Source organism: Astatotilapia calliptera, unplaced genomic scaffold (assembly GCF_900246225.1).
Source record: "Astatotilapia calliptera unplaced genomic scaffold, fAstCal1.2 U_scaffold_3, whole genome shotgun sequence".
In the NCBI taxonomy this organism is placed as follows: domain Eukaryota; kingdom Metazoa; phylum Chordata; class Actinopteri; order Cichliformes; family Cichlidae; genus Astatotilapia; species Astatotilapia calliptera.
In genome coordinates, this window is record NW_020535767.1 from 474216 (window position 1) to 494256 (window position 20041).

General features: G+C 39.9%; 1 protein-coding gene across 1 annotated transcript in view; it reads right to left on the minus strand.

Annotated features, from left to right (window-relative positions):
• Positions 1-11134, minus strand: part of LOC113017929 (uncharacterized) — a 142757-nt gene extending 131623 nt beyond the window's left edge. Inside the window, exons 1-4 of the mRNA XM_026161026.1 lie at positions 11062-11134; positions 6997-7344; positions 2565-2873; positions 2379-2472 (exon numbers count right to left, since the gene is read on the minus strand). Of these exons, the coding sequence (XP_026016811.1) occupies positions 2379-2472; positions 2565-2873; positions 6997-7344; positions 11062-11134 (824 nt within the window). The remainder of the gene's footprint in view (positions 1-2378; positions 2473-2564; positions 2874-6996; positions 7345-11061) is intronic.
• Between the last annotated feature and the right edge of the window lie 8907 nt (positions 11135-20041).

Genomic DNA, 20041 nt, shown 5'->3' on the forward strand with positions numbered 1-20041 from the left:
AAGTGTCCAGAAGCTATCGCAGGTAAGCTCATATGGAAAAAAGGGGGACGAAATCAGCATAAAAATCAATAAAAGAAGCAAAGCATTTAAAGAACAAAGAGATGAAGCATCCACACTCACAAAGGGTAGTTAGGAGGGGTAGAAATATTGTGCAGAAAAATGTTCCCATCAGTGTCTGTGGATCAATATTACTGCTGCACATGTTTAAGGCTGAGCTCATTTCAAATCCTTTCTATTGTGTTGAATCTGCAGTAATGCATCATATTCTATAAAATCATATGTTTGTAGTGGCTGTCCTGTGAGGACCACGTCTCTCTAAACAAACAGCTGTTAATGAGCTCACAAACACAGGCCTACAGCTGGATTTGAAAAAGTCCATTCAATAGAAAATCAACAGTCACAGCTGGATTCAAAGGCTTGAGCTCTGTGTGACATGGTTACCTGTCAGCATCTACAGGGGGATTCAAATATGAAGGAAACATGAAGGTGGTGCATTAGAAAAACTGCTGCTTTCAAGCAGAGCAACAAACTGTTTGAACTGATCCAACTTTATTAACACAGACAAAGATTTGTGCATCAGCTGCTGTTTGCTGCTATAGATATAATCCAGCTGATGTGGACACTTTGATGCAGCCATGAATCTGACTGATTTCTTTCCATTTTCAAAGGTTGATGCATCAGTTAAAGTCAGAAATAAAGAGAAAGGTTGGTTAAAGCAAAGAGAGGCACTGGCAGCATTGAAGACACTAAACAAGAGAAACAGATCAGAGAACATCAGACTGAATAAGTGGAATAAAGTGAAACAGAGAACTAACGCTCCCTAAGAATGGAGCTGTCAGAGGAAGAGAGCAGCAAACTGAAAGTCTCTGTTAGCTGCAGAGCTCTGAAACTTCACACAGCTTTGGATGATAACATGGAGAAAGGATGTGGAGATGTTCACACTTCTGCTAGAAATCATCTTCTAGTTATTGTGACTCAGATATGACTGATTATAGATGAGGACCAAAGAAGGTTTTTACTGAGATTTGAGCTGACTTAGCTTAGCCTGTGTTTTAGCCACATGTTAAACAAACACATGTTCAGAAACTAGAAGATGTTACCTTTCAGATGAAGTCTCACACATGAACTTTGCTCCTACAGTTCATCTGCTGAAGCTTTTACATTTGGCTGGAAATCAAAGAAAAACCAAAACAGCCACAAACATCAGACATGCTAACACTGTAACATTATTGGATGGAGCCACTGAGACTGAACCACCATCATGAGTCTGACCTCTGACCTTTAACCTGGATCTACAGCACTGACCTCTGACTTTCAGCTCCACTTGTTTCTCCATCAGGATGTTTCCCTCCCTGGTGTAGACGGTGCAGGTGTAGGTGGAGTTGTCTCCATCTGTGGGGTGTTTCAGGGTCAGACTGAGGTCTCCAGGTTCCAGTAAGTTTCTCTTCATCTTCGTTCGGTTCTTGTATTTATCGTCCTGTTCTTCAGGCTGGTCAGAGCCATTCTCATACACATGGACCTTGGTGTATGAACCAATCTTCCACTCCACTTTAGCATCTCTAGGCAGACAAACTGTGGTTTTGCAGGGCAACAAGACAGACTCCACCCCTGAATCCACCCCCACCTGGTAAACTGAAAGGACAACAAAGCACAACATGAGCTGTAGTGAAGGTTACTAATGTTCTCCTTATGACCTGTTACAGAGGACTTATTTCTGTGCTTGTCCTGTTAGACCTCAGAGTAGACCACAACATTTTACTGCAAACACACCAGAGTTATTAAAGGGAATTTATTACAATGCTTTGAATCATATCTGATAGATTCCAGTTTGTTCATGTAAATGAGGAGTTTTCTTCACATAGAAAACTTTGGCGTGGACTTCCACAGAGAGGTCACCATTTCTGCTGACATTATACTTGGTTTTCTACAACGTAATGTAAACTTATTATATATTATTCACATTTCTGTTCACTTGTATTGGTTGTTTTCATTGTAACTTCTGCTGCCCTCCGTCATCCTCTCTTGTAAAAGAGATTTTAATCTCAATGAGATTTTTACCTGGATAAATAAAGTATACATGCAGCCTCTGTGTAAGATCAATGCAGTGAAGCACGTGTGTGTGCTTCACTGCATTGATCTGTTTAGTAAAGTCATGTTGTGCAGCTTCTTCACTGATCAGTGACTAAGTCTGAAGGAGGTTTTCTGACTTCTGGAACAAACCTGGAAGTTTCTCTTCAGCTCTCTGTATCAGCTGTTTGTAACTCTCAACTCTTTCAGCTTCTGGAACAAGTTTGTGTGAGCCGCAGTCAAGGAGCCACCAGAGGACACCTGCTGACCATCGGCATTATGGGTAGTGTAGTAGGAGACACTCACCTGACATGAAATAGTGCCGGAAATAAAATAGAAGACCTCCAGAAACTACAAGAAGAACCAGGAGAACCAGGAGAGCTGTGGCCGAGGATGGAAATGGTTCTGTGGAGAAACATAAAACAATATCAACATGACTGTTGAACTTTGACCTCAATTTCCTCCACTAACACCTGGTGTTTTTCTACATCTCTGACCTTTGACCTGCAGCTCTACTTTCTGTCTCAGGATGTCCTTGTCCCTGTAGATGGTGCAGATGTATCCTCCACTGTCTCTCTCTGTGGGGTATTTCAGGGTCAGACTGAGGTCTCCAGTTCTCAGCAGGTCTTCGTTCATCTTTGTTCGGTCTCTATAAAAACTGCCCTGGTCATCCAGGAGGTTACTTTTGTTTGGATACACATGAACCTCCATCAGTTCAGGGTCAGAGGTGTCCTGAGGCAGGTCAGCTGTAGTTTTGCAGGGCAGGATGACAGACTCTGAGCCTTCCTCCACCTCCTCCTGCTGGTCTGAGAGGACAATAAAGCACAGTAACAGGTGTAGAAGTGGCAGCAGTCACACTGATGGTAACTGAAGCATGGCTGAGTATCTACACAGCAAATCTCTGGAGTTAAATATCCTGGAGTTTATTTTTCACCTTATACTACAGTCAGTGTTGGGGAGTACTCTAAGTGGTGTAATATTTAGGTGTTCATTCACTGGGTGCTAAGGAGTCTAATTCAACACATTACTGGTGTTGTTTGTCTGTCGACCGTTACCCCGCCTATCTGTGTTTCTTTCTTGGACTCCGACATGTAGGAGGTAAAAATACTTTATTTACTTTGGGATTTTCTGAGAGTGTAGTGATGTTATTTGTATATATTTGGTTGCATGTATGCATAAGTAAAATATAAAGTTAACTAACTAGCACTACATGTGTTTTCTGTATGTTATGCTGATTTGGAGATAGCAGCTAGGCTAACGCTAGTCAAAAGTTAGCTAACTAACTTATCTTACTGTATTTTAAGATACACATTTCATGTTGTCAATGAAAACATTTATTTCTATTTCTTAATTTTAACACTAACGTTTAAATTAACGTTAGCTAACTACAGTAATATTCTGTTTAGACTCATGGTAATGGCCGTATTTAACCAAAGAGAGGTGCAGCCTGCACTGATGAGATGTTGAGGTACCATTAACATCAGTTAGTTAGTCCTGCTGCACACTGAGATATGCACACAACCCTGTCTCCAGAACTGTAAAGACAAGGACATGGCAAACATGCAGTCACATTGTCTGCTAAACCTAGTCTAGCTAAATAGATTTTAAGCAATATTTAGTGTGGACAGGCTAACTCTATGTAAGAAAGTGTTTATTGATTAAGTTATACACAGTTCACATAAAGTTACCATAAACAACCTCTTCTTCTTGTGTTGTGTTTCATAGTAGTAAAGGTATTTTTTTCCGTGGGTGGCGAAGATGTTGATAAAAGTAAAACACAGAGAGACAAAGAAATATGCAAAATTGGAAGAAGTCAGCTTCACAGATTTTATGAGTGCAGGTAAGTTATGGTTTGTACTAATGTTGTTATTAACTGAGTGATGATTTCACTTCAGTGCAGCAGAAGTTTCTCATACCGGAAAATGCAGCACTGAAAGTCACGGATGAGCAGGGTATAGAGGTGGATGAGGATGTCTTTCCTGAACTTGCAGCAGTCAAAGAGGTGTGTTTTGTCATCTATACAGGTGAAGGTAAGTAAATATATGCTCTGATAGGTTTTGAAGGATTTGATTTGTACAGTTACTCTTAAATAAACATTATTTAATTTGTCTAATATCCTGTGGACAACAGGTAACTGTAACTGTAACTGGTTACTGTAACAACAGTAAGTTGGATTTATCACATGCATTTCAGACATCCTGGAAACACAATCATCCAAGAAGCTGCGTGACTGCTCAGACCTAACACACTATGTGACACTCACACCTTGTGGTATGTAAATTGTATATTACCATAATAAAATACAAAATAACCATCTGTTCTCCTGGGAGAAAGTATATGTAAGGCAGTGACTGGAATTGGTCACAAGGTGTCATTATTGAGCTGCATATACATTTTAAATTTTAGCAATTTTGGCCATTTGTCCTCTGCAGGACACCGTAGTTCAGATTTCTTGTTTGTGCGGGCGCCATTTTGGTTCAGTGTTTACTGTGATTTGCAAAGGTAAGCACTGCCAGTGGTGTACTGCATTGGTTTTTTGTTTAAAAATAAGTGTTCCACTGTGTAAAATGGCGGTTTGCTAAGCATATATTTTGTGTATTGAGAGGTTCATGCATTGTCTGATGAGAGTATGAGCAGTTTGTGTGCATGTTCCATTTTGTAATATCTGCCGCAATTTCGGGCTACATTCCCGCTAGTTAGCAGAGCATTCATTCGGGCAAAGTAATGCAAGATGAAGCATTAGCTTTTCAGCTACAGTTTGCTGGTAGTCCTGCTATGTTAGTTTTGCAACATACACATTCCTGAGATCGAGGAATTTTGTAAAGACATGATTATTTTTGCTTAATGTGTTTTTTTATATATTTGTTGTTGTTTTTTTACTATGTTGATAATCACGCAGTGTTTACTGTGATTTGCAAAGGGCCAGCAGCAGAGTTGTTTGCCCCAGCATTTGAATAAACGGCGAGGTCCGAGCCACAAATTGAAGGCCTGTGTCCGACTGGTCTCTCTACTGTGCACCCCAATCCAACACAAACTTACACAAGGGAGGGAGGCCCCTGCACTGGTTGGGTTACATATACTTTAATCAAAGCGTGCTGTCACGGTTTGTGAAGACAGACCGTGTGGAGTTGCGTGTGGTGGACCCAGGCGCGAACACAAGTGAGGATACGGGAGTGAACTTAAACAAAAGCGAGCCTTCTATTGTGGCTGATGATCACAAAAGAAACAAACAAGAAAGAGGCCAGCACAAGAGCAGTAACTAAACAAACCTAAACTGGGAACAAACTATGCTATGGCTGGGGATACAAAAGACTGGGCATGGAAACACGGAGGGCGGGAACACAGCCGACGCAACACAGACTGCATGAAACACCGAGACTAAATACACATGAGGGATGATCAAGGAAGTGGCCACACATGGGAGCACAGCTGACACACATGAACCTAACGACAGGACAGGAGAGGTGAAACTGAATACACTGACATTGAATACAGACTTTCAAAGTAAAACAGGAAACATTGACATTAGACATGACATGAACTAAACATAACCACGCAGACATGACTCATGAACCAGGGAGACAGTACAGGGGGAGATGACATAACCAACTAAGGAACAAGACTAAACAGCAATCTAGAAATTAACTAGGTGAGCTAAACTAGGGCACAAATGAATACAAAAAATACATATAAGAACTCAAACACTGGGTCACAGACCCAGCCCATGACACGTGCAGTTTACTGGCCCTTTGTGTATAAATGGTATCTTTGTTGTGTTGTGTTTTTGATTGTAGATACCTTATATTGTAATATTTTTATTTGTCACCCTCAGATTTGACTGTCCTGAAGCAACATGTGGAAGAGCCCTCCTCTCCAAGTCTAACAGATACATTGTCTGTCTCAACCACCAGCAGTCAGAGCAGTGACACAAGTGATGCCGGACTTCAAACGGTTCAGCCTCTATTGGACAGCATACATGAAAGAAATGTAGATACGGTACTTAATTGACTTATACTTGACTCTTTAGTTGCCATTGAGCTATAGTCAAAATCTCTACCATTGGCCAGATTGATATTGTTTCTATCTATAGCCCTATAAGCGTAAAAACTATAATCTCTATCAAAAAAGGAAAGTTTGGAGTCTAACCTTAGAAGTAGAGAGGGTGTCTGGGATCTTTTGCTTTTACTCTTGAATGGTTTCATAAAATATTCACTGGATCTTTCTCTGGGACAGCCAGTCCACTGAAAAAGATGCTTTCTATTTAGTTTTTTACAAATGTCTCTCAAATGAGTAAATGCTTTGTTTGTGTATAATGAACTTACAGGAAAGTCTATTGAAACTATTTCAAGTGTTTCTGTCAGGCAGCAGCTGTCTGAGATGATGGTTGATAAATGTAACAGATAAAAACTTAAGCAGAACAATATCAAAATATAAACATCAGTCCTACAGTTTTATGCCATTAACTCTGCAGTCCCCTCGCTGTTACCTGAACCACACTATGATTCACACTACATATCCTAACACAGCGGTCATTAACCTCAGAGTCTCACTGACATCAGGTAGAGCTGGATGAAACATGATGACCCGTCTCTGCTCTGTCTGTGTTTCATAGCAGCTGTTCCAGTCTGAGTCTGTACAACATCTGGACACTTCCTGCTGCTCTGTAAGCTGCAGTTAGAGAATTCATGTTCTCCACTGTGTACAGTGGAAATGTTGACATTGTAACCCTCCACATGTAATAAAGACTCCAGTTGTTGTAGCAGCAACATCCTGTTTCTATTGAAGTTAGCTCTGAGCCACATGTTCCTGCTGGTTTTTCAGGTTAGTCACAACAATTTACAAAACTTCAGTTTGACCTCTTACTCTGAGATGTCACATAGATAACAGGCTCCATGTGGAGTCTCTAACCCACCCAGAGTTCTGACTGACCTGTGACCTGCAGTTGTATATCTCTCAGTTTTAGTTCTTCTCGTCCAACACTCATGGAGCAAATATAGCTGCCGCTGTCAGTCTTTGTTGGTTTTCTCAGAGTGAGGCTGAAGTCTAAAGTGTGCAGAGCATCAGGCCTCATCCATGTGCGCCTGCTGTAACGCTGGTTTTGTCCTGTAACGTCGTCTCCTCCTTCTCGTTGTAGGTGAACAGATTTAGGATGAAGATCATTGCGAGTCCACATAACTGCGAAGTCCTCAGGTATAAAACCTGAGTACAGACAGGGCAGCAGGACAGATGTTTCCCCCTCATTCACCTCCACCACCGCAGCCAGGGAATGCTGGGAAACTGAGGACACACAAACACAAATTATCTGCATGCAGCGGGTTTGTCTCAGAGCCCACATTTATCAGCAGGACACAGAGACCAGTTTTACACTCAGACTCTCAAATTTAATGCATTTATTTATTAAATCTGAACATTTAATATGTGAAGACCTGACAGATTAAACTGAGTGTGTCTGTGCTCATGAACCAGCCTCAGTTTGGTGCATTTTACTGAGTTTACAGAAAATGTTGGAAAATGTGACTCTTCCTGGTCTTTATTTTCTAAGCACTTCCTTTAAACTCTGCTGTATCTTCATCTTTGTTAAATGTTTTGGAGGACCTGAAGGTTTTCTGCTCCCTCTGAAGAGTTCACTGTGACAGTCTGCCATCACGATGAGCTGTACTGAAACCTCCCTTTGAACTGAACGTACTCTCATGATCCATCTCTCTGAGACAGACCAAACTAAACCACCAACTGGCAGAATGAGTCACATGAACACAGCCAACATGTTTTTCATCACAAAAACAAAAAACTGCAGCTAACACAACACAAACACGGACTGGTGATAAATGAACTTAAATCCCAGAATGAAGCGTCTCAGTAAGGTGTTGGGATTCTGTGAGCCTCCAGATCAGCTTCACTGCTGCTCAGCATTGTTTCTGTGAGGAGGGATGAGCACTGTTCTTCTGAAATATTCTCTTATTCAGAGACAGATTTACTAAGAGGCGAAGGCTAAAAGGCTGCAACTGCAAAACTATCCCACCAGGAGCAGAAAGGTCTGTCAGTTATTTTATTTTAGTGTTTTGATTCTGTTAATGCTTCCCCAGTATGTACTGTTCCCTTTAAAGCAGAGTACTGTGTGTGCTGTCAGGTGACTCCACACTGTCCAGTCTCTTTGTGTGCTCCAAAAATCCTGTTTTGCTCAGGATAATTCTTCACTGAGAGACGTGACCCGGTCATATCTGTATTGCAACCATAATTAAAGCGGTTCCAGTTCTCCAAATAAAAAGTGTCACAGCCATCTCATGTAATTGTGAGCGGGGCCTGGGTCTCTACAGTTTAGGTTACTCACAATATTACCTGCTCAGAACCCAAAATATGAACTATGTACATAAACCACAAGACAAGGATTTCATCTGAAATGCATCAGTTTGACTTTATTTCAGGACAAAATAAAGGAAATAAGTTCATTCAATTGGGTTTAGTGTTATTTTAATATGTACCACTGATGAAGTGGTATTCATTACTGTTCATTCACTACAATTTCTAATACCAAATAAAACTAGATAATTAAACACTATGGTGGGCCCACACTCACTCTCACCCATGCACACCTTAATTGCAACAGTCTCTAATGATCTGAAAATAAAACCCTGGTTGCCTGCTTGGATCATGACAGACACATGCGCTGTGGCCTAAAACCAAATGGCCACTTCATTTTTAAACACACAATAAAAAAAAGGCACATGCAAATAGAGCAGGGCGATATGGCCAAAAGTATTTATCACGATATATATTTGAAAATCAAAAAGACAACCTTCCATTTATTTTCACTTAAACAAGAAGCTGGTTTTTATGTAGATTAAAGCTTTTAACAGTGCAAATGCAAATTCCTTGCTGAAAGTTTAACCAAAAGTCATTTCCAGTAGAAATGGGCTGACATATCCTGAGCATAACCATGTATAATATCCACTGAAGTTAAAAAGAGGTGCTTTGCAACATTAAACTGCAGTGTGCAGTACGCATTTTTTCGGACCATAAGGTGCACGGGATTATAAGGCACATTAATAAACACAGTAGTTTGGACCTGGAAGCAGGTTTCATCAGGTCATGACTTAAATATTGGATATCCCACCTGCTGTGAATGTTTTAATGCAGTATAGTTGTTATCATTATCATTATGTCACATCCTGTTCATGACAGTTAAAATAAATAACGTTCATATAAGAAATAAAATTGTCTCCTGTAAACTGTTAATAGGCCTATACTACTGTACTATAATGTTGGTCATAAGGCTGGTACTTCAAGAGCCATATATTTTATGAGGTGGTACTCATTGTGAAAAGTTTGAGAACCACAGGTTTAAACAGTTTTGTCCATTAAACAGTCGTTACATGTAACTTGGTGTTTTTTAATTTTGCACTGGTTGGTTATTCTAATATTTCCAGCGTTTACTTTTTTTTTTTTTAAAGATCGAAAGAAAAACCACATCCACCACACGCCCATTTCACCGTTTACCTGTTCATCTGGCTAACCTGGCCACACAGCAGCCTTGACACAAATGTCACCTTTCACTACATAATCCACAGTATCAGTCCTAATCCATGTGTCGTGCCAAGGTAGGTAGGTATAACCACCAGTCGGGAGCGCGCTCAGAAGGGAGAACGGATTCAGTTGACTCCGTCTCCAGTCCAACAACTAGACGTGGGAAGTAGTGAGGTTTACTTCAGTGAAAAAGTGAAAGATGAGTGTCGGTACATAATCGATCTGTTTGTTGGTGACAACAGAAAATGCTACATTTATTCTTCTCACGTGTTATCAGATGGGATTATTAAAAAAACGAGGCCTGATAATTATTTGTACCCTCCTGCAACTTTACTGTATAAAGTGCTAAAACCTCCAAAATTCCAAGAGTAATAAGTTAGTATAAGTGTATGTGAACTAAAAATCAAGAATGTGGGATACTGTTTGTCTGTGATTTGGACAGCCCAGTGAGCCCTCCCGACGCAGGGGACACCGGCATTCCTCAGACCGTCCCTCACTCTTTCACCAGTAAAGATATTAAATTGATATTTTCTTGCATGTGCGCGTGTGTATGTCGCTAAAGAGTCCGCGGTCCATCATTATTCAGAGAGGTTCTTACCGTTAATGAGCAGCAGCAGCAGCAACATCATCATCCTCCTTTAAAAACCGCAAAGTTCTGTTAGCAGCTCCCACACACTCCTGCTCCTCCTTCAGCTGTGACTCTGACAGGAAGTGTCGGTTTGACAGGAAGTGTCGGCGTGAGGCTGAAGTCTGATCCACAGCTCAGCTTCATGCATGAAGGCAGATACGTCCCTGGGCTTCCCGATCTCAAGTAATAGTTTGTTAAAATGCAGGTTTATTCAGGTATCTTTTTGTCACAGTTATCATGACAGGCCACACCTGAAACTCTCCAGTCTCTGACCAAACTACTCTAATCAACCCATCACAGCTGAGAATCCCTCCGCAGGTCCAGCCGACAGTAACGTCAACGCCTGCGCTGGATTCAACAACTAGCGGGTGTAGTGCAGACCCGGTAAATCAGGTGGAGATTAGCTAGTTTAACCACCTCATTAATAGACAAAAGAAGCCTTTTGAAAGGGGAAACGAGGAGTGCCTGGGTGAGGCGATAAGAGGAGCAGCAGACACTGCTGGCAGACACCACACACCTCTAACACTTTTTCACAGATCCACTTTCTCATCTAAGCCGATTCCACAAACAAATTCATAACGACATTATTAAGAAATCATCACAGACCTTTGATGCTGTAGACATGAAATTATATGAATGTATTAATCATTAGGATCAATATAATCATTATTAATAATGTAATCAATAATTGACCACGTCTCTTAAGTTTAATAATACTGACTTTAAAAAACAAAACAACAACAACAACAACAGTTAATCCATAAGAAATAATGTCAGCTCAGAACTCTGTGCAGTCCAGTCAAATTCTTCCACACCGGACTTTCTCATCCATGACCCTAACGGACCGTGGCCGGACTCGTTGCGCACGTAGCATCCTGGCACGACACCACATGTAAGGAGCTCCTGAAAGCGAGCCATTCTTTCACAGATCTTTGTTGAAGCAGTCTGCATGGCTAGGTGCTGACATTATATACTTGTGACTATGAGAGAGATGGAACACCTAAATTTAATGATCTGAATGGGTGAGTGAATGCTTTTTATGCATGTATGTGTATTTAGAGGATGCCATAAAGACGACGAGAGAGGTTGATCTACTTCATGTTCCATATTCGGGGAGTTTTCGTGACATGTAGTGGACATTTGAAGACACTACAAAATAATCTCTGACTAGTATGAAACAAATACACCACAATCACAAAAACCATGTAAATGAAGAGTGATCACTAAAGTACTGTAAAAATAAAATACTGCAAAATGTAAAGGAAAATATGAATTAAAAGTGAAAGTGGCATGACTATGACTCACTGTGAGACTGTGACAGAATCCAATTAAAATAAACTGCAGCAGGAAACTGTCTGTGCACATCTACAGCTGCATTAAATATTGGCTGCTCAGTGGTGACTTTGATTATTATTTAGCTTTTGTGATGTGAAAGAGTGCATTTATTATTTGCTTTTCTGTAATCTGATATTGGTTTAATAAGTGGTTGGTTCAAAGTAGAAATTCAGTAGATGCATAATGTGTTAAATATCTAAAAATTCTTCTTATAACCAGAACAGAGGTGATGAAGAGTGTGGCAGATTAGTGAGATGCCAAAATAGAAAGCTGAAGAAGAGCTTGCATATAAAAATAGTCACACTGCAAAGAGTTTAAAAGGAACCCTTATGGTTCAATAAAAGCAGAAGCTGTGAGGCCAGGACTGGTAAAATGTAAAAGCTGAACAAAGTACTGTCAGCATACTGTCAGTACACATATGAATACTTCATTAACATTTTTACTTTTTTTTTATTCCTGCTGCTTGAAATAAAAAACACACACAAACAAGAAGAACTCAAACTGGACTGATGCTTTATTTCAGACACAGACACAAACATGCATTACAACCCTTTGTGTACACATGTACAAATACTAAGCAATCACCCAACATGGAGACACAGAACTGAACGCCGTTCAGAGCACATTTTGAATCAACACCATGGGCATGTTCAGATTTTAACACAAGTGATTGTTTCACTCTGAAAATGGAGTGTAGGTGAGCGTTATTAACCCTTTGGGGTTGACAGACGCTTCTAAATCCTGTTTTTTAAAATATGTTGATAGGCCACTAAAACCAGAGTTATCATTAAAAAAGCTTTTTTTCAGAATACATGGTCAGAATCAAAATACTTCAATAATGCCTAAGAAAAATATGTGGCTACATTAACTCCAAGAGAAGAACAGTAACACACTGGACTAATTAAATAATAGAATATATTACAAAGTTTACAAAATAGCTCTAGGACTATTTTCTAAGGACAGCGCAATATGCCACCACTTTCCTGTTGGTTGAAAAATGCACCATGTCAACCAATAAAAAAACATGAGATGGAAACATCTGGGATTTGGATATTTAGGAAGAGGGAAAGTTTTGGGAGTGACGGCAGCGAGAGAGAGATCGAACGATATCAACAGTCAATTTTAAGATGTGAGAGATTTGTTATGTTTAGCGTGTTTGTTGCAGATTGCAGCATAAACCGTCTCCAGGTGCAAAACAGGAGTGAAACACCTCCTGCTTTGACGCCTGCAGGGTTTAGGCCTGTGATGTGCTCCTCTGTCTTGTGGTGGACAGAAACTACAGTCACGGCCAAAAGTTTTGATAATGACACAAATATTGGTTTTCACAAAGTTTGCTGAATCCGTGTTTTTAGATCTTTGTGTCATTTGTTTCTGTGACGTGTTGAAGTTGAATTACAAGCACTTCATAATTTTCATTGGCTTTTATTGACAATTACATCAAGTTTATTCAAAGAGTCAATACTTTCTATGTTGTTTATTCATTTTCAAGACCTCTGCAATTCACCCTGGCATGTTGTGAATCAGCTTCTGGGCCAAATCCTGACTGATAGTAGCCCATTCTTTCATAACAATGCTTGAATTTTGTCAGAATTTTGGGGTTTTGTTCGTCCACTTGCCTCTTGAGGATTGACCACAAGTTCTCAATTGAATTTAGGTCTGGGGAGTTTACTGGCCATGGACCCAAAATTTCAGTGTTTTATTCCCCGAACCACTTAGTTATCACTTCGGCCTTATGGCACGGTGCTCCATCGTGCTGGAAAATGCATTGTTCTTCACCAAACTGTTGTCGGATGGTTGGAAGAAGTTGCTGTCGGAGGATGTTTTGGTGCCATTCTTTATTCATGGCTCTGTGAGCCCTCACATAAATGGTCTCAGGATGCTTTACTGTTGGCATGAAACAGGACTGATGGTAGCGCTCACCATTTCTTCTCTGGACAATCCTTTTTACAGATGCCCCAAACAATCAGAAAGGGGCTTCATCACAGAAAATGACTTTATTCCAGTTCCCAGCTGTCCACTCACGGTACTTTTTGGAGAATATCAGTCTGTCTCTGTTTTTTTCTTGGAGAGAAGTGGCTTCTTTGCTACCTTTCTTCACACCTGGCTATCTTCCCAAAGTTTTCACCTCACTGTGCATGCAGATACACTGACACCTGCCTGCTGCCATTCCTAAGCAAGCTCTGCACTGGTGGTAGTCTGATCCCGCAGCTGAATCATCTTTAGGAGTGTGATGTAGCATAACTTAAGCAGCAAGGAAGCTGATAAGTAAATAGCATTAGCAGACGATTGAAGTTCTTTTAAGCATACTTTATTGCTGGCATCTCCCTTTTACCATATGTCTGTGAAGGTTCTCAGGTAGTGATGGCCCGCTTGAAGCTGGCGCTCCGGAGCGTGTGTCGAAAAAAACAACACACTGGTTCAGAAGCACTGTGTCGAGGCTTGCTTCGTTTGGCAAAAGTCACGTGACCAGTGACGTCCGAAGCTTCATTACGCACGTAACTGCTTCGGTACCTGATTCAAACGGATATAAGGAAGTGAATCATCCACGGGATTCGTGGAGTGTGTTGATGGTGACAGAGAGCGAAGAGGTGATCGTTCCACTGACAGATATGGAGCCAGCGAGGAAGAGAGGACGTTATGGCGTGTGGAAATATTTTGAGTTGATTTTGCTCAATTCATTTTATCTGCTGAAGTGAAAAACCTGAAATGTCCAAAATCATGTTTTCATAATGTAAATATCATTACAGCATATGACTTTAGGAACACTTCCATGTGAATTAAAGCTAATGAAGACTACAAAAATGTATTTGACACTATACGTAAATTACATTGCTACAGTTTAGAAAATCATTTTGTTTATTGTTTTTAGGTGATAGTCTGCAGGACCCAGGAATACCTGCATATCTACCAGCTTGCAGTGTAGTTCCTGCACTCCACAGCCTCTTCTGTTCCATGCAAGTGGATTTTCTCCAAGGCAGGAGAAACTATTTCTACGAAAAGAAACAGACTCAGCCAGCGCACAGTAACACTAATCCTCTTTTTAAATGTAAATAACAAAAGGGCTAGCTTACATAGATCATGTTTTTACTTTGCAAGTTCTTGATTAGGGGTGGGTTTTGATTATCGCTTTTCTGATTACAATCCATGCTAAATTGAATAAAGTGATATTGATTCATTAAAATCCCGTGTCGATTTGTAAATTAACGTTATTATGCCTGAAACGCCAGCATCTCAGGTTAAACCTCACAACATGTCGTCAAACACCATACAGCTAAAACAGTAACTGGGAGCAGGTTTACGGATTCTGCATACAAACGTGAACACAGAGCGCGGACCCGACGCGTCAGAGTCAGATTTTGATGTGTCGGCGTGTCCGCGCTGTGTTTGCCTCTTTTTTCTTCGCTGGCTTCTGCAGCTGCAGGTTTCATAACTCTCTGTTTACATCTCTAATTAAGTCTCACATGTGTCAGCTTTCTTTTAATAGATACGAAATTATGGATATATACTGTTAAATGATCAGAATTGTAATATTTCTGACTGAGGCAAAACTTTCCAGATTCCAATCAAATTGAATCGGATCCTGTATCGAATCAAAATGATTCTACAAATCAGTGACGATGCAGCCGTACTCAGCTTCCTAAGCATTTTCCCTTTCCAGTTCACAATCAATCCCACCCCTAGGTCAAAAATATATATAGGACAATTGGCCTAATCTAATATTTTGTATTAAATGACAAGTAGATGGAGGCAGGACTCCACAGCAGGGGCATACTCCATAATGTGCTGTGCGTTATCATATGTATAATGTATATATTGCTCACTTATTGTATTTACCAACATCAAGGAGTTATGAGCAAAGAAAGGCCACCATAGTGCATGTTTAAATAGGGAAACTTTATTGATCAAAATGTATTACGCAAATACGCATTACATTTTTCCAGCCCCCCAATCGAGAAACAAAACCAATTACATGTTCAAAGCAACGGAACGGTGGCCCAATATCAGAGAGAACTCCACTCTTGAGTGAGCAGTGATGATTGAGCAGTCCGTTTTATTTTGCAGATTCAAGCTGCTCTTCAAAATATTCGCCACCAGATGTCACCAGAGAGGACTGTGTTGAAAAACTTCGAGTAATGAACCATTTTTCAATACAAGCTTCAGTGCTTCGGAAAGCTTCATTTGGCCATCACTATTCTCAGGCATCCAGGTCATCGTAGTCAAAGGAGCTTGCAAAGAAAGGCGTCTGGACTTCTTTAAGTTACTTTTACCATAAAACAATCAATCAGGCATGCAAAAATCCCACTTGCTTTATACAGGACTTTGCCCACACCTGACCTCGTTAGTCCCTACCATTGAAACAAATAGGTCAAACCAAATAAAATACAATTCTAAACAAAGAACAGGAATAAAGTCATGCATGAAACTGACAAACTCATTTACTCAACTAAATAGTTTGTAAAGTAAAACACTGCATACAATATAACTCAAAAGGCTACTTTAAAGAAAACAAACAATACTATACAAAATGAAAAACTCTCCATTTGGTTACACCCAGTGATGCAATCATTGACCTCATGACCCTATATAAACAGGAAATAGTGGGCGGCCCTTCCCCTACACCTGTCTCACATATAGGACCTGAATGCACAACATGGTAAGTATAACCAAAGCAACATAAAGAAACATAATTTACCAGACATGTGTCTGTAAACAGAAGAAAATTCAGATGACCTGATAGTTAGTAGTGTTTGCTTTAAAACACATGCATGGATGTAAAGGATGTAACTACTGCTACCACAAACAAAACCAGGGTGTGTTAAGAGAAGTTACACCAGCAATGTCTAAATCAAAGCATTATGGCTGACTGTAAAATAACAAAACACAAAATAACAATATATGCAAGTGACAAATGTCAAATTAATTCCGTTCTAGCCACTTTGTCACAAGGACACGGTCCTGGCGCACACAACAATTGAACCTCTTCCCTTGAAGTTGTTGATGATCTGATGAATAGTTGATTTAGGTGCAATCTTAGTAGCAACAACAGCCTTTTTATGCAATGCAATGATGGCTGCATGTGTTTCTTCCTCTTAACCATGGAGCAGTGGTTCCCAAACTTTTTTGCTGGGCCCCCCTTTGTTTTACAAGAAAAATGTCCGCACGCCCCCGCGTGCATGCGCACACATCCTCCAGCCACACACGCCCATATTTTGCTCCATTGCGGTTTATTTCACATCTCCAACATTTAGTAAACAATTAAGCAAATACAAGTAATCTGCAATAAGTTACAGGTAGTAAGAAAATAAACTACTAACTCTTTTAGGCTACGTCCGCACCTACACGGGTATTTTTGAAAACGCAGCTGTTTCATCCACACGTAAACGGCGTTTCGAATCACCGAAAACTGAGATTTTTTTAAAAACTCCTTTTTTGCGTTCACGTGTGGACGAGGAATACAGAGTTGGTCACTCAACGTCAAAGGTATGTGCCTTTTTTCACGTCATGCTGCGCGCCACGTTATTGTTTACATGAGAGGAATTGCAGATAGAGACAAAATACTGTTAATCTGACTGTCTGCAGGTTTTACACACTTACATACACACATGCAGTTACTGTCCCTCCGTTTAGAAAGGCAGAGGCAGATTATTTTACGTGTAGTTGTTTTTTTCCTGTGTAATAATATTCAACATTGCTATCAATACATTTTTCAAAAAATGCCTCTCTGTGTAAAATGGGCTTAAAAACATAAACAGCTGTGGGATCCTGTTTGTCCGTGATTTAAACCGGAGGAACAAGTCATGGCAGGATCAGCCTGATGTTATTTGTATCCTGCTGTAACTTTACTGTATAAAGAGCTAACATCTCCAAAATGTCAGGAGTAGTTAGTCATTACAACAAGTGTTTGTGACCTAAAAATCAAGAATGTGGGATCCTGTTTGTCCGTTATTTGGAGAGCCCAGCGTGTGCTCCTGACGCAGGGAAAACCAATTCTGCAGGGAGACCTACCTCCGCACTTGTGCAGGTGAAACCAAAGGGCAGATTTGCTTCACCATATTTTCTAGTCTTTGGCTTAGAATGAAGTTGGTTTGGAAACATATTCAGCGATGCTTCAGCTCCTGCTTTGCGTTTCTGTGGGTGCCCGTGCTAGCAGTGTCCAAGCGTTTTGTTTTTTTCCCCCCTTTTCATCCAGCAGCCCCCCTGCAATGGCTCTGCCCCACACTTTGGGAAGGTCTGGTTAAGAGGAAGAACAATGATTTCAAGCTTCACCCTCATTTTAACACATCCAGTCTGCTATTCTAACTCAGTCAGCGCAACACAATGATCTCCAGCCTTGTGCTCATAGACATTTTCACCCGTGTTAACGAGAAGATTATTGAAATGATCTCAGCAGCTCCTTTTATGGCGGCAATGAAATGCAGTGGAAATGGGTGTTTTAAGATCAAGTTAATTTTCATTTTTTCATCATAAAAGCTGAAGCAGCAAATTTTTGTGAAAACCAATATTTGTGTCATTCTCAAAACTTTTGGCTACAGCTGTATTTTTTGTGCTGGAACAAAAAATTTGAGGGCATCTTATTGTGTATTGAGTATTTTTAAATAGTTGTACAAAACATGCCAGATGCAGGGGCTGCATTTTTAGGTAAATAATTGTATATAACTTTATTGTTTACAAAATGTATGCATAGGTTTTTGAAATGTACAAATGCATATTTGCATTTCATAATATGAAAATCATTCAATAAACATGTTTTTACAGTAAAAAAAAATATAACTACTGCTAGAATTTTATGTTTTTGTGTAATTTCAGATCAGTTGTGTTAATACAGTATGTCAATGAAAAAATAACTGTACATTCAAACACATGAGGTTGATACCAAACAAGGAAAATAGTTTTTAAAGGTGAAAAACAAATGTAGAATCAAAAGTAGTCAAAAAATGCCAGTTTTTGGACCTCAGATCAACAAATTATGCTTTCAGAATTTTGTATTTATTGGGTTACATACTTATTTATTATATGAACTTTACAATACATAAATTCAGATGTTTTATGAAACTGTAAAGTTTATTATGTGGGCTAAAGAAAATAGGAAGGTTATACACTATATTTATATGAAAAATGTGTATACTTACTGCATTTGATGTATTTTAAGCATATATAATGCACATTACAGGATGTGACACCATATGCATGAAGAAATGGGGTGCAGCTGGGTGGAGTGAAGTGCTCAGGGACCACCTACAAAGTGTAACACATGTTGCTGCTCCAATCATGTACAGTGGCATTTCTCCCAGATCGCTTTATACTGCAGGGCCATCTTGTCCATCATTCTGCCGTAATAAATACAAATGTGATCTTTTTAAATTAGAATTATTAAATAACTTCTTCTCACAGTGAAAATCTAAAAATTCCTCATGATCTGCTTTTATCAAACCATTTTTACTAATATGTACATTTACAGTGATGAACTCGACACACTTTATCAAGTTATTTAAAGTAGACGTCCATTAAAAACACAGTCACCAAACTTTATTGGTTTTTTTGTTGGTGTTGCACTTTGTAGGCGGTCCCTGAGCTCTCCTCTCACTCTGAATCTCAGTCCAGGTCTGAGGACACTTTTAATGGAGATGAGCTCACACTCTGCCGTCGACCTTCATAATGAAGATGAGTGTGGACTTTTATTGGTGCTTATACCACGATGGTGTCAGGGCCACAGCACTCAGGTGTATGGAAGGGAGCAATAGACACCTGTAAAACCATTGAATGTGGGGTGTCAAAGGATCGATATTATCACATTTCTTTTAATTTCTAAAGCACTTTTAAACAATATAACAGCTGACCAAAGTGCTGCACAAAAACAATCAAAAACTAATTTGATATTCTAACCAAAAAAAATACACACACTTGCTGATAATACAAGTTCATGTTGGTTACTGAGTAAATAATGTTAAGACACTCAGTGAGGGGACAGCATGGACTGATGTGATATACTATGTGCAGGGCTCTAGACTAACTTTTTGCCATGGGCGTGCCGGTGCGCCTAACTTTAAAAAGTTAGGCGCACCGGCACAAAAGTTAGGCGCACACAAATTTTCTAATAATTGATATAATATAATGTGTTTTTCTGGATACACTGGGCTTTTTCAGCATTCAAAGATTGATGACACGTGTCAGAGCACTGGCTATGAATTTCAGAAGGATCAGGCCTTAACAGAAAAGTTAGCAATAGTTCTTTTCCTATTACAGCTACATCCACTTCTGTCGTGCCTAGGCTGCTCACTAGGGCTGGGTATCATCACTGATTTCTACAATCCATTCGATTCCGGTTTTCAAAGTCCCGATTCGATTCAACTTAGCCTCAGACAGTCAGAAATATTATAACTCTGATCATTTATCAGTACTGACTTCATCAGAATTGTGAACATCACAGCAGATGCCTTTGTGTGAAAGTAACTGAGAATAAAACACAGAAAAACATGAAGGAGATTTTCC